Raw genomic sequence first — 14078 nt, 5'->3', positions numbered from 1 at the left:
TCTGACCACTATATACTACATTTTACACCCAATCACCTTGTTTAAGCTATACTGAGTTTCTGACTCTGTAAGCATTCTTAACTTTTTTACATAGTTATTATTATATTATAGTATTACACTGTAATAAGTATAAATTGTAATATTTTAAATTAGGAGTTTCTGTACAAAAGTTGATATTTTTCATTGTTAGCAGCAGGGATCCATGTTTAATGATGAATATGTGAGATCTGAGTCGCTGCCAAAATCAAATCAATTGTTCAGTTTCCAAAAACCATTCAGTCTTTCAACCAAATTTCACAGAACTCTGCATGTGAGTTTTGGAAAAACACCCCGCTGAGTGACAGACAAACTGGAAAGAAAATTGATTAGCAATTCTGAGTTTGTTGAGTGGAAACCCTTTGAGAAACACACACACACACAGACACACACTCACACAAACTCACTTCAAATTTTCATAATTTAGACAGAAGAGAAAGAGAAATTAATTAGAAAGAGAAAAAGAATCTGGTGAATACTTTAATTTTAAATGATGCGGACCCGCCCCCATGGATAGAGTCGAGTTTCACTGACAATGTTGATTTTATATGAAAAGAAAAACATCTTGAAGATGGTTTTAATTAGGAAATTGAATAAGCTAATGTGTTTTATTTGCCTCTGCCTGGTATGGACACTTGACATTAACAAACAAAAACAAGCTGGCCAGGATCATCACAACAGCAGGAAAGATAGTGGACCGCCAACAACAGTCATTGGATGACCTTTGCAGTATAATTGTACATAAAAAAACTTTGCTCATTATTGGTGTCACTAAACATCAACGCTAGTCAGCCGGAGCAGATGGTAGCCCACCAAGAACCCGATTCTGTTCGAGGTTTCTGCCTGTAGTGAGTTTTTCCTCGCCACTGTCAACAACCACTTGCTCATAGTGGGAATCATTGGGTCTCTGTAAATAATATAGACATGCTTAATAGGAGAAGTGCCCTGATAGTATTGTTATGATTTGGTGGTACATAAATGATACTGAAATTCATTAAGCGTCCCCTCCATACTGAGTTGCTCCCCTTAGAGCAACATTACAGAGTACCCCTGGCAAAGAAAAAGATCTGCAATGGATCTTTTGTTCTCTCCATGAACAAACTGCACCAAAGTAATAAAGTACCAACAAAGTAACAATAAAGTTACAAAATTGAAATTCTAGAAAGGTGGTCTTATTCTGAGGCAGCAGCCTCATCAAGTCGTCTTCAAACAAACCAAAAAATGAGCTGCTGAAAGAGACCGATCAGCTGCAGCGGCTGATGTCCTGGACTATATTTGTGGACACACACAAATACAAACACTCACACACAGACACACAATCTGGGTTGATTAGCGTGAAGAAAATAAAGGCATTTTAATCAGCAGGAGATAATTTTGTTGTGGGACGGAAAGCTGTTTCAATTAACCTCCGTACAGTAAGGGGTGATGGAGATACTAGCATGCATATACACACATGCACTCCCACGTGTACACACACACACACACACACACACACACACACACATGCACACAAATATGAAGAGTCTTCTCCATTTCTGCCTCACAGCATTCAAACACTCAACACCAGACACACAGTCTTTCTCTCCCTCAAACACATGCAAACAGACAAATACACACAAAGGGATGAGCACGCACACACACAAATACATGCTCATGCACACAGAGTACTACCCTGCCTTATTTTTAGCTGTTCCCCTTTCCAGCCCTGACCTACATCACAGCATGAATAAAGCAGCAGAGAGATGAAGAAAGTGAGCTCAGAGGGGGAGGGAGGAGGGAGGAGGGAGGAGGAGGTCTGGGAAGAGGAGTGAGGAAGGGAGAGAGGGAGGAAGAGAGGGAGGAAGAGGCACCAGCAAATCAAGAAAAATGAATTCCCCCCTGTGTGAAATGACAGTTCCAGTTCTGTCAGCAGACCTCACCTGCTACGACACTCCCAGAGGAGGCTGCAGAGGGCGAACACAAGCACTCACACAGACATTCAGACAGACAGACAGACACACACACACACACACACACACACACACACACAGTAGCAAACACAGGGGATATACGACCTCAGAGCGACACACATCAGAAAGTCTCATCATGCGTCAGATTTGACAGTAGATGCTTTCCCCACTTAAATAAAGGCTGACAAAAGCAGCAAGCTCACAACTTTGAATTATTGAGGCCACACACTGGCGACATCACAGCTCGGCCTTCAACAGGCTTAAAGAACGCTTTGGCCAATAAAGGGTAATCAAATGAGCAGCTTTCAGGGTGGAGTAGCGCTTCAGGACAAGATGAAAATTGGATTCAGGGACTGTCTCGCAGCCTGAAAGCACTCAAATAAGTTCAATGTTTTTGATGTAGCAGATCAATGCTTTTTACGCTGAAGGCCAACGAGGCTTTGTATGCCTGAATACAGATCCGTCTCTCTTTGATTGTGCAATTCAACACTCCTACTGTACACTCTCCAAGGATGAAATTTGCAGAGAAAAAACCTCTGGGTGTTGCATGTAAGTCAATTACATACTTCATACAAATTTATCCTGTTGTAAGGGGAAAGTGTGAGCTGAAAACCTCAAAGCTGGAATGTATTTATCTAAGGAGAGGATATGGAAATACTCTCCTCACTCTCTTCTTCCCCTAAGTGTAGCATACAGGCTCCCTGAAGTGGTGGAAAGGCCTGTTAGCTGCAGGAAACTGGCTCTCTGCTGCTCACATGCACATAAATACGTACACACATTCACAGACGCACATACAAATTTAGACCCTTCTGCATAACACCTCCCTTGTGTGTTTCCGATCCCATTTCATCAGCAGTCAACCAGCTCATCTAATGCCTCCCTGAGCTCTGTGTTTTAATGCTCATACAATGTCTTTCAAGCTACATTAGGAAGAGCCAGATTATGTGTATGAAAAGAGGCTGCAATGTGTCATATTAGCAGAATATAATGGACGTTAGGTAAGATACTGCTCTCACTGCTCTCCTTTGTCCTCTTTAGTTTTTGTGTCCTTATCTCATCTCATCTCGTTATTTCCTTTCCTTTGCTTTGCTTTCCTTTCCTTTCCTTTCCTTTCCTCTCTTTGGACCCCATATTTTCCTCCTTCCCTGGTACTCCTTTCTATTGCTCTAACTAAACAACACAACAGTTTATATATTTTGTGGGGAAAAACGTCCTTTGAAAAACTTGTCTTGTTTGTCCGTGTTATGATAAGTGAAGGCAATTTCAGCACCATTTTTGGATGGGCGTCACTCTAATTAATAACTGCTAGCAACAAGGTGAATCAAGATTAATGCAACAGTGTTGACGCAGTTCATCGAGCTTCATCCACCTGCTTCATCAGCTGCTCGAGGAATGTGTCTTTAGAGAGCTACCCGCTGAGTTATTAATCCACTGTATCTGCTCTGTTTGTCCTCAGATATTGATGAGTGTGCGACCCAGATGCATTACTGCCAGTCCAACACGGTGTGTGTCAACCTGCCCGGCAGCCATCGCTGTGACTGTCTGCCAGGCTTCATCAGAGTGGACGAATACTCCTGCACCGGTACGTCTGCATAAAAACACATTACTGACTCACTATTGGTACATATAGTCCATCTGGTATCGCATCATACATCTATAGATGTATGGTTGAACTGCCCATCAACCTTCAGTAGGTTGATGGGCAGTTTTCTTCTGGCTTGCAAATTAAACCCACAAAACCAACAAAAGCAAGACAGTAGCCTCAGCTGTTATTAGCAATTCTTGGCATGCTAACATGCTAAACTAAATTGTGAATGCTGTGAAATCTAAATGTCTAAATGTGACTTCACCAGACTTACAGACCTGATGGTGCTGAGGGCTGTCTAAATAGGGCTGTCTAAATTCACAATTCAAGTCCACATGCTTGGATTAGCTATATAGCAGTATGAATGTAACAGTGTAAAAGAATAATAATTATACCGTGGCTTTACACCCTTCAGTCATGGAACAAAGAGGGAATAAAAAAGTGAAGAGTTGAGGATGAATTGAGGAGTCTGCTAGTCTGGTGGTACAGCAGTGGATACTTTTGCCGGATGGCAGCAGGCTGAACAGACTGTGTTGGGGTGGGTGTTGTCTTTTAGTATTATTTAGTAGTTTGCACTCTGTCAGACATCTCACTTCACTGATATCACTGATGCTCAGGAGATGGGTGCCAATGATGTTCTGGGCGGTTTTATTCACCTACTGCAGAGCCTTCCTGTCCTGGGCCATGCACGAACCATGTCAGTTTGTTGATGTTTCCAGTCAGGATGCTTTCTATTGGTCCTCTGTGAAAGTTGACAGGAATAAGTTAAGTTTAAGAGTGGCAATGTACGATGACCATGATAGGTTCCACCTCTTCATATGAGAAAAGTTCAGAATTCAGATGAGATATGTACGTTGTCTCCTCTCTTTGTCAGTTTAATGCCATCTTACAGTTTTTACTAATGCCTGTCTAAAGTGGCTGGTAATTGTGTCAACTGCTTCCGTCAACTGCTAACCACATGAGGCTGCGAATTACGCTGTATTTCTTGTTATCTGCAATTAAAGCATGCGGAGAAACGAATGGGAATTGATTGGTGAATACCTCAGCATGTCCTTTTAAAGGCTGAAGGAATCAGCATGTAATCACAGAAGAATGGGTGATTGCAGCCATTCAGTTTTTTAATGGCTCTAAAATGACAGTTGATAAACTGATTTAAAATATATCTTGCTTTCTCTACATCGACCTTGACCTTCTCACAGCTGAAAGTCAGGACAGGAAACAATTCTAACATTTTCTATTTTTTGACCACACAATGTACCTGCTCAGTCTAGGTTTATTTCTGTGGATCAAGCCATTTCCCGAACGTACAGTACAGTGACACCTGGCATAGCTGGTTGACAATGTTTTTTCTCTGAAGAGGTTTAGAGCAACATGTTTTCTCCAGAGTGACTACGATGTGTTTGGTTGCTGCTCAGTGTTTCTCCGGAGAAGTGTTCTTTAATTAGCTCACAGTTGGCAGCCATGCAGGAACAGGGATCCATAGACAATCAATCTATTTTGCAGCTTGTAAACTGTCCTGGCTGCTGACTGGGAGCCCGAGGAGCCCTCTCTACATCTGCTGGGAGAGATAAATCCTTTCTCTGTCCTTTTCCCTCTTCCTGCTTCCCCTCAGCTTCTTCTCAAGGGTTTAAGATCCTCAACATGAATGTGAAACAGAGTTAGCATTCACGGTGCTGCGAGGTGACGGCTCACATTTCACACAATGTTAACACGATTGCACGTTAGCTTTGTAATTGACACGTTGAGCTGAAATCTGTATTGTTTTTCTTCATTGTGTCTGGATCTGGAAAGGTTTTGTGCATTAAGCAGGACACACACAGACACAGTGGAATCCAGTTTCTTGTTTCTCTGGTTTCTCATATCATGAAGTGGTTAGCGAGGAGAAAGTTAACTCACAAAGTCCCCTCTGATCGCAGAGCAATTTTGGAGGCTGAAATCTGCTTTGGTGTGCAGAGTTGTGGAGCTTTAATCATTAATCTTAATAGAAGGTATGCGTTGATGGCACTATGTTCTGCAATATCACCTCCTCATAATAATCATCAATCCTTAAAGTATATCTGGTGGTCTGTGGATTTTGAGATGTGGCCAGATATTGCGTTTCCTGACAGATATATTCTGTTTGTAGGGATGGATAAGTAGCAGTACCCAGAACAGAGCCTGAGGGCATATACTCTAGATACTTGATCCTATTATAACCCTTAAACCCTCATCCCCTTTTGGGGTTGGTCCGCCTTAATTAAAACTAATTGACTATTTTGATTATTTATACCCTTGCGATGGATTTTGTTGAAATGTTTTCAAGGGTATTGTTTGAGGGACTAAGGATATAGGGTGTCATATGCTGTACTGATTGTGAAGCCCATGATGAAAGTTGTGATTTGTGATGTGAGACTATAAAAATAAAATTGACTTGACTTTACAGTGTTAGACTGACAGATTGCGGATAGAAATGGTGCCAGACTGCCAGCCGGCAACCCAATCGCCAGAATAAATGTCGGCAATGTACATTTCTGCAAACCACTGATATGTGGAAACTTTATGTGTCTTGAGGTTCATTTTTCAATTTTATGTTGTGACAATGCTGTGCTTATGCTCTGGTTAGGTTTAGGCAAAAAACAAAGCTGGAAATTGTCCTTAGGTCTCCCTAAAATTTCCAATGATGTAACACTTACAAATGTTGAAACCTAGCCTCAAAATTGTGGTCACTGGCTTGGCTGCCTTCTCGACTGTAACTCCACCACCGTCCCCTCCACCTCCTGATATGAAAGTCATGTAATAAACATATAATGTGAACATGATATGAGATGTATTGTAAAAATGTTAATATGGTTCATATGACCAACATATCAGTGGTTGCAGAAACATTAACTGCCAACATTTTATTCTGGCGGTTCAGCTGGAGCCTGATTGGATCGCCTGTAAGCTTTCATTTTTCAGTGAGATTTTGTGCCTGTGGCAGCCAAAATAGCGCAGTGAAATCAAGGTGTATATCTTCATAATGATATGTCGAAGCAAAAAACTTATCTATTGTTAGTTTAAGTAAAGTTAGTATTCATTTTGCAGAAAGCCTCCCTCACACTATATATTATATTATCAATAATGATTATTACTTATGCATTAATACGTTGTTTCGTTGTCGGTTGAGGTTGACTAGATCTTATCTTATCTTAGATAATGGGTCTTTAAATGTATGACGATCCAGCACTTCAGAAAGTTGATGGAATGTTTGGTATTAAAATCTTAATCGTTAAGGTAAACAGCTCTCAGATAAATGTACTGTAATTGAAAGCTCAATATTCAGCTCTGCAATATGCAGGTTATGTACCTCAAAATTGCACATAAAACTCTTAGTCGCTCTGTTACACAACCCCTTGGAAATCGTTAACCCACATTACTTTTTAAAAAACATCTGCTTGTTTGTGCACAAAAGCTCTTCACAATTTTAGAAGGCTTTTCCGTGTTCTTTTTTTTTTTCATGTGTATCACTCAGGGGGGAATGATCTTACAGTGACATCACGTACATGTCCTCAGTCAGCCGTAAGAAAGTCACCTGAACCGTAACAATCAAGCTGAAATGAGATAAAACCTAGAGACGGCAGGAGAATGTGTTTGGTGACAGTCACTGATGAAAGTAATGTGTTTGTTCCTGTCTTTTCACTTCAGGCCAGTGCGTGTGAGCATACTGTATGTGTGTCTCTGTGGACTTCATCCACACAGAAACTTACATCACTGTAGGCAGCACACGGTCTACAGATTTACCCTCAACATTACAATCTGAGCAGCTCCTTCCTCAGAGGAATAAAATGTCACCTCTTGCAGCTTTTACACGACATATCATGTATCACCTTTTGCATTGTACACTCTCAGCCTCAGCTCTCTCTGTCTCTCCTGCCTGGCGGTGGAGCCTGTCCTTCGTGTAGACAGCTCCCTGTAAACAATAGGAGGCTGCGGTAATTGTGGTTCCACTTGATTTCACCTCTATGGAAGCAGGCGAGCAGCTCTGGGGAAACGGGATGGACAGAGGGGAAGACAAGAGGTGGCAGAAGTGTGAGTTTCTATACGTCGCCTTCTCAAAATGCCACAGAGCTGTCATCATATCCGTGTTTATGCAGTCCGCGTTTGTATTATCTTTGGTGCTGAGCACTCAACGCTGCACTTTCCAGAGATCAGATGTCAATCAAAACACGTGTTAATTAATAACAATAATTCAGGATACATTATGTAAGCACAAAATAATAAATAAACCTTTGGGGCTTCATCATGTCAGTGGATGTTGTGCTTAGTGGTGCATATTTCCAAACACATTTTCAATTTGCAAAAGTCAGTTGTCAAACAGTGAGCCGGGATCTTTCAGGTCCACTGGTGTTCTGGGGCCCTAGGGCACTCTGCTGCTTTGGCTGGTTGGTAATCCAGGATTTGACCTTCCTTTCAGGGAGTTTGAGGTGTTCGCCAAATGAAAACAGTGCTCATGCTAACAAACTTAGTGTTAATTTAAAAATGCGGCACCCCAGGATACAAAATAATTGCGATTATTTTGACAGATTTTGGGATGTTAATTTTAATCCTGATTCGTTGGAACAATAACTTTGTCATGGATGGGATTTTGTTTCAGTTATTTCCTGTTTTATTTTGTAACTTCTCTGCTCTTTTTACCTGTGTTTTTCCTTACTCTTTGTCAATTTGTCTGTTTGCGTCGGGGTGTCACCTCTGTGTTTCCTGTTTTCTTCCTGATGTTGGTTAGTCTGCGTTTTTTCCTCTCCTGTGTTCCAGTTTTTGTTCCCCACCACTTTCTGCTTGGTTCTTTGTTATGTATTCTTAGTTTTTTCTTGGATTCTCTTTTGCCTGGCCTTTGTTGTCTGCTAGCCATTTATTGCCTGCACTTAAATTTTTTGGATATCGGCTTTGTAAACAAAGCTCACTTTTTGTTTCTTACCCACCTACCACTGTGTCTGCATTTGGGCCTCACATTTTTGCAACTGTAAGAATTTTTGCATTACAATTTTCATTTTCACTGTAAAACCAAAAAAAAAAGTCATGTTGGTGCAGCATTTGTTGAGGCCTATACCAAACATGGAAAAATGTTTTCTTACATCCAGAGAATAAGATTTGTTGGCCAGAGCATCTCTGCAGTACAACAGTAATTCATTATAACCCTGTTTTGTTAGACTTGTTACCTTTATCAACAGTGGAGTTCACACGTAAGCTGCCCGCAAAATGCTTAAAACCCACTCAAATCGTATGGAAAAATGTTGCTAAAACACATCTGATGTGATCAAGACTTTCCTGTAGATCAGTTTTCTTAAAAAAAACTCTTTGCTATAACTACTTGCTATTGGGTGAATAGAGGGACTATGTTAAAAAAAAAAAAAAAGATATTTAATTTTAAGGGGGGAAAAAAAGAGAATTATTGTTTAACAATGCTGAGCTGATACTGCAGTTTGCAAAAGCATAGATGATTCCAGTCTTTATGGTGCAGTGCATGCAGAGCCAAAGTGATTTCCCCTGTGAAAGATCATTATGATCTCTGACTCCATGTGTTGGAGGATAATAGTTGTCTGCCATAGGTAATTGTGTAAATGGCTGTCCGACTCCCACTGTGTACTTATCCTATGATCTCTGGGTTTTAGAGCAATTGTTTCCTGCGTGAAGCAGGCGCTGATAAGACTCATACTTACAGATTAAACTACTGGAATAAATGGGGGGGGTTTAAGGTCCTTCTTTTGGCACCGTCCTATAAATAAACTCCAACATCTGGTTTCCCAGGCCTGGAGATAAAGTGTGGTGTAGCCGTTTTAAAATGAACTCCTCATCTATTAGAAGCTGCAGCCTCGCACAACGTATGACTGGGTTAAGACATTGAAACTCCAGATTAAAGAGCTTTGTTATCCACCAAGCTGCAGCTTTTATACTCCTCTTAGTCAACTGAAGACACTGTAGTGTAAGATTATTTTGGCATAGTCTATTATAAACATACTGGCATCGGCTGATTGTTAATGGATATACAAAAGAACAGTTTCATTATATGCATAGGTGAACTTTTACGTATTGGTGGTCTTTATTCGTATGTTTTTGCGCCGGCGACAGCTGCGGCCATCAGCATTATCTTTGCTGGTTGTCTGTCCGACCAATTCTTGTGAACATGACATCTCAGGAACAGAAGGGGACATTGTGACCATATTTCACAATTGGTTGGATACTTAATCAGTGGCACAGATTTTGATGCTCACCTTGAAACTGTGCTGATGGTTGAGATCTGCAGGGCTGCAGCTTCTGAATCCACAAATTCATTGGTTTTGCCAATTTTGAGCTTCAGGTGATTGTTGTTGCACCATGTGTCTCTCAGTGAAGATGAAATGTTTCTAGCTCATATTCTGTATGTCAATATAGTGATAACTTCCATTTTGACAAAAAACACTCTTATTAAATTCCCTCATAGGCTTCACTACATATATTATATGAGTAGTGCAAAGACATGGATGTAAACTGTGACCTGACCGGTTGGTCGAGGCACACGACTGCAGGCTGGTATTTCTTAAATTCAAATGAAATATTTTGATTTTTTCTTGTTAATCATGATGAGTTTAAGTGAGCTATTTCAATTTTACTAACTACCTCTTTTGATTTAATTTAATTTAATTTAATTTAATTTAATTTAATTTAATTTAATTTAATTTGTTTTTATTTGAGATTAAGGAAATAAAAACTCTGGAATGACAGGATAATTAAGGCAGCTATCAAAAAATAATCTCAAAACACAGCCAACCTAACCACCATCCTTTATTCATAACAACCATTACTGATGGTAAAGTTAATTGTTCAACTCTATCCTGCCCCTGTATATGGGTTGCTGGGGCTCAGGAGTAAGAGCAGGTCGTCCACTAATTCGAAGGTCGTTGGTTCAAACCCCATTTCCCCCTGCTGCCCGTCGAAGTATCCTCGGCCAAGATGCTGAACTCCAAGTTGCTCCTGGTGAGCAGGTCAGCACCTTACATGGCAGCCTCGGCCATCAGTGTCCATAATCTTTGTCGCACCTCTGTGGAGGTATCATGGATTTTAATGTTGTGTTAATGTTTGCGTAAAAAAGATCAAACTGATTGGATTTGTTTTGTTAGCAGGTAATCATCAATATTTATTTAAAAATCAATCAGGCTCTAATCAATATCATTATATTGTCCACCTGTGACTCCTTTCCCTTGAGTTGACATAAGCCTGGTGGTGGTATTTTAACCATATTGATTGAACTGAGAGCTTTCTGTTGACTAATCATTTATTCAGACAGCAGCTACATCACCTGCTGCTGCATTTCATCCTGTAGTGTATATTTGTCTTCTATCCTCATCTGCACTGATCAATATTTGACTTTTTATTTTTTTATCAACCTGCTGTTCATTGACAAAATGCTCAAGCTCGGCTGTATGACTGACCAAAAGAAGTTGCCACTAATTTCATGCATCAGTTGCTACATATATTCTGCAAAATTCAAAAAAGATCCCCCCCACCCCCCTGACACATTATATGTTTAATGAAAATTTGATCAAATCCAACTCCAATTATACATGTAATGAATGTGGAGCTCAGGTGTGACGAGCTGGGAAACCTTGGCAACCCTCCCTGTGTACATTAACTCTTCAAAAATGAGGGTCACGCTGTCAGGTTGGCTCGGCACCAGCCAATTTTATAAGCCCATCAAACACAGTTTGGGAAGGAGTCAGATAAGTTTTCCTTAGTCCTTACTTTCATCCCTGTGTAATTGTCTGTAGAAGCTGCTGTTTATTTTTAGCCTCCCCATAAAGGTTTGATGTAAGGAGTGTTTCTTCCTGTTCGAGCATCCAGAGTGATGTCTGTCCTCACGTCACAATGCTTTTCTGTAACCCCCGCCTCTTCTTCTTTGATGCATTATCTTCCTGTTCCCCCGGCTGAATACACATGTGGAATAATGATGTACTGTGGCTATGGGATGGATGTTTACTGACAGAGCACATTAACGGAACATGCTTTCATTAATATGAATTGCAGCCTAAGCATCTTTATTGCAGAGAGCTGTATATTTCGCAGGGAGGTAAATTCATTGCATTAGTTCTCAGGCTCCGTGCTGCAGCTACACACAGAGAGGATACGGATGAGGTGGTCAGGACACTATAAAACAAACCGGACGCTAATGCCTCTAAAGCAGCGGCTGTTATTCAAGATGAACATATCTGCAGCATAATGAGAAGCACTTGTGTTTCAAATTGCAGGGTCTTTAGTGCTTCATGTAAATAATATCACGTGACTGTAACACACACACTCCCAGCAGCAGTGCAGATTTCTCTTCTCGTGTCTCCTGCTTCCTTACCCCAGTCAATTGCGACATGTGCTCATTGATATTGTATGCATGTAAAAATTGGAGATGAGAAAAAGTAAAGAAATTCTGTACAGTCACTCCTTGTTCAGATGGTAGAACAAGTATCGTCGTCATCAAGTATCGTGTATCATCATCCGGAAATGTCCTTTTAGGTACACTCTCATCCGTCTTATCAGAGTTTCCAGATGTTCGTAGAGGGCAGCGTTTTTTTGAAATAAAGCTCCAAAACCGATACAACAGCTTGTAAGCGACTTGCTGGTGAACATATTGATATAGCATTAAGCATAAAACCTGTTAATGGAGGTACATGTCTTGTTAGCTTACACTGCCATACATATTAATTGGTATTTTATTTTTGTGACTTATGGATATAAAGAATCAATTTAACTGCCAGAATAAATGTTAGCTATGTACGTTTTTACGAAGCCACAAATAAGTTATTAGTGTCTTTATGTTGCAACTTGTCACAGCGCTGAGTTTATATTCTGGTTAGGTTTAGGCCCAAAAAACGCTCGGTTATGGGTAGGAAAACATCAAGGTTTGGCTTAAAATACCTTTTTTGGTCGATGCAAACACATCTGGAAATGCCCAGCAGTCTTCCAAAAAAAAAAAAAACAGAAATTTTAGAAATATCTCAAGGTCTCAATAAAAAATCCCAGTTCTGTTGCCACAAACACACCTGGAGATGGTCCGACTTCCTGTGAAAAATATCCAGTTTTGGTTCCCGAAACCATATCCAGTGGTGTCATGCTTGCAAATGCCGATGTCTCCATGTCTCATGCAAACTTTGAGGCACCTGTGATTTGCAGAAACTGACATAAACTACACTGTAAACATATCAGATGAGAGGATAGAGAGGCACATCTGCATCATAAAAGGTCTGATAAATGAGCAGTCTTGCATAGTCGCACCACATAAACACATAAAAAGGCCCTTGTTCCACACTGACCTATGCCAGAAGCCTTTTAACCCAGTTTAGTCTTTATACTCTTCTTTGTGAGCACACATGCATGCAGAATGTAAAAGCAGCTGTGTAAGATGGAATCGATCCATTGGCGGTTCAAAAAGAAAAACAACCTCTTCGACTACAAATTGATTGGTGCAGGAAAATCAGAAGTTTTTTCTAACTAATTTTATGGAAATCCATGTCCTCCAGGCTAAATGCTATGACAGGCAATCAATGTATTTCTCTCCTTGACACAGGACCGATCCCTGCTGAGTTCACATCATGTCAAGGTGAGCAGCAAGGCTGAGGCAGGAAGTGAGCATGACGACTTTGAGTTTTAAAAAAAAAAAAAGAGGAAAAAAACGCTTGAAAAATCCTGCCGTGCTCTATTCTTTTTTATGGGCTTGTCACTGGTCATTAAATTTCACATTACTGAAGTGTTCTGCTTGACATTATTGAATGAGACGACGGTAGGAGCTTAAGAGATGAGGACATGTTTTAGAAATTTATTATGTAAAGTAAAAGTGAATCATGAGGTGTTGGTTTTAGTCATAGATCCTTTAATCTCCTCATTTTTGTTTTAGAGACCTAAAAAGGTTCCGAGCGCTGAAAAAGGAAGAGAAGACAGATGAAATCTGAGAAAAGAAATGTCAGCAGAAGTTATTTCTCTGACAGAAACAACCCTGGCTTCAGTTAGATCCTCTTAACATGAAAAACATAATGTGAATTGACATTGCTCATTCCAGTTTGAGTCAAATATGTGTAATCAGAGAGTAAAAGTAAAAGAAAACCAAAATACCAAAAGTATAAATAGGCATCAAACAAAAAAGGGTCTAAAAAGCTAAAATGTGTTATGTGGAGTATTTACTGGAAGAAAGAGAGATTGGTATTGTGGAGAAAAAGCCTTTAATGGCTATTGACAGATGTCACTCATAAGTCTTTTCCTTGTTTACAATGGCTTTCGTCAAAACTGGTGAAACTGAAGGCTGGTTGGCCAGATAGCACCAGAACTAGAGCTCATTCGGTATTAACAAGTAAAGTATATGTGTGGGAAACACTGCTTTGCATTTAATAAGCTACACATGTTAGGAAACAGTGTAGGTTTAAGGTGCCCTGCCAGCAACTCGTATGCTCACTGTGTGCAACCAGATGCCGCTGGCACAGGGTTGGTGACCCCTGTGTTAGGTTATACTGTAATAATCGCTGTAATTACGATTA

General features: G+C 40.3%; 1 protein-coding gene across 1 annotated transcript in view; it reads left to right on the top strand.

The window, feature by feature from the left end:
• LOC140994255 (protein kinase C-binding protein NELL1-like) overlaps window positions 1–14078 on the top strand; it is a 255459-nt gene that overhangs the window by 174434 nt on the left and 66947 nt on the right. The window contains exon 13 of the mRNA XM_073463824.1: window positions 3442–3567. Coding sequence (XP_073319925.1) covers window positions 3442–3567 — 126 coding nt within the window. The remainder of the gene's footprint in view (window positions 1–3441; window positions 3568–14078) is intronic.

Source organism: Pagrus major, chromosome 4 (assembly GCF_040436345.1).
Source record: "Pagrus major chromosome 4, Pma_NU_1.0".
Taxonomy (NCBI): domain Eukaryota; kingdom Metazoa; phylum Chordata; class Actinopteri; order Spariformes; family Sparidae; genus Pagrus; species Pagrus major.
This window is presented reverse-complemented; position numbering and strand designations above follow the sequence as displayed.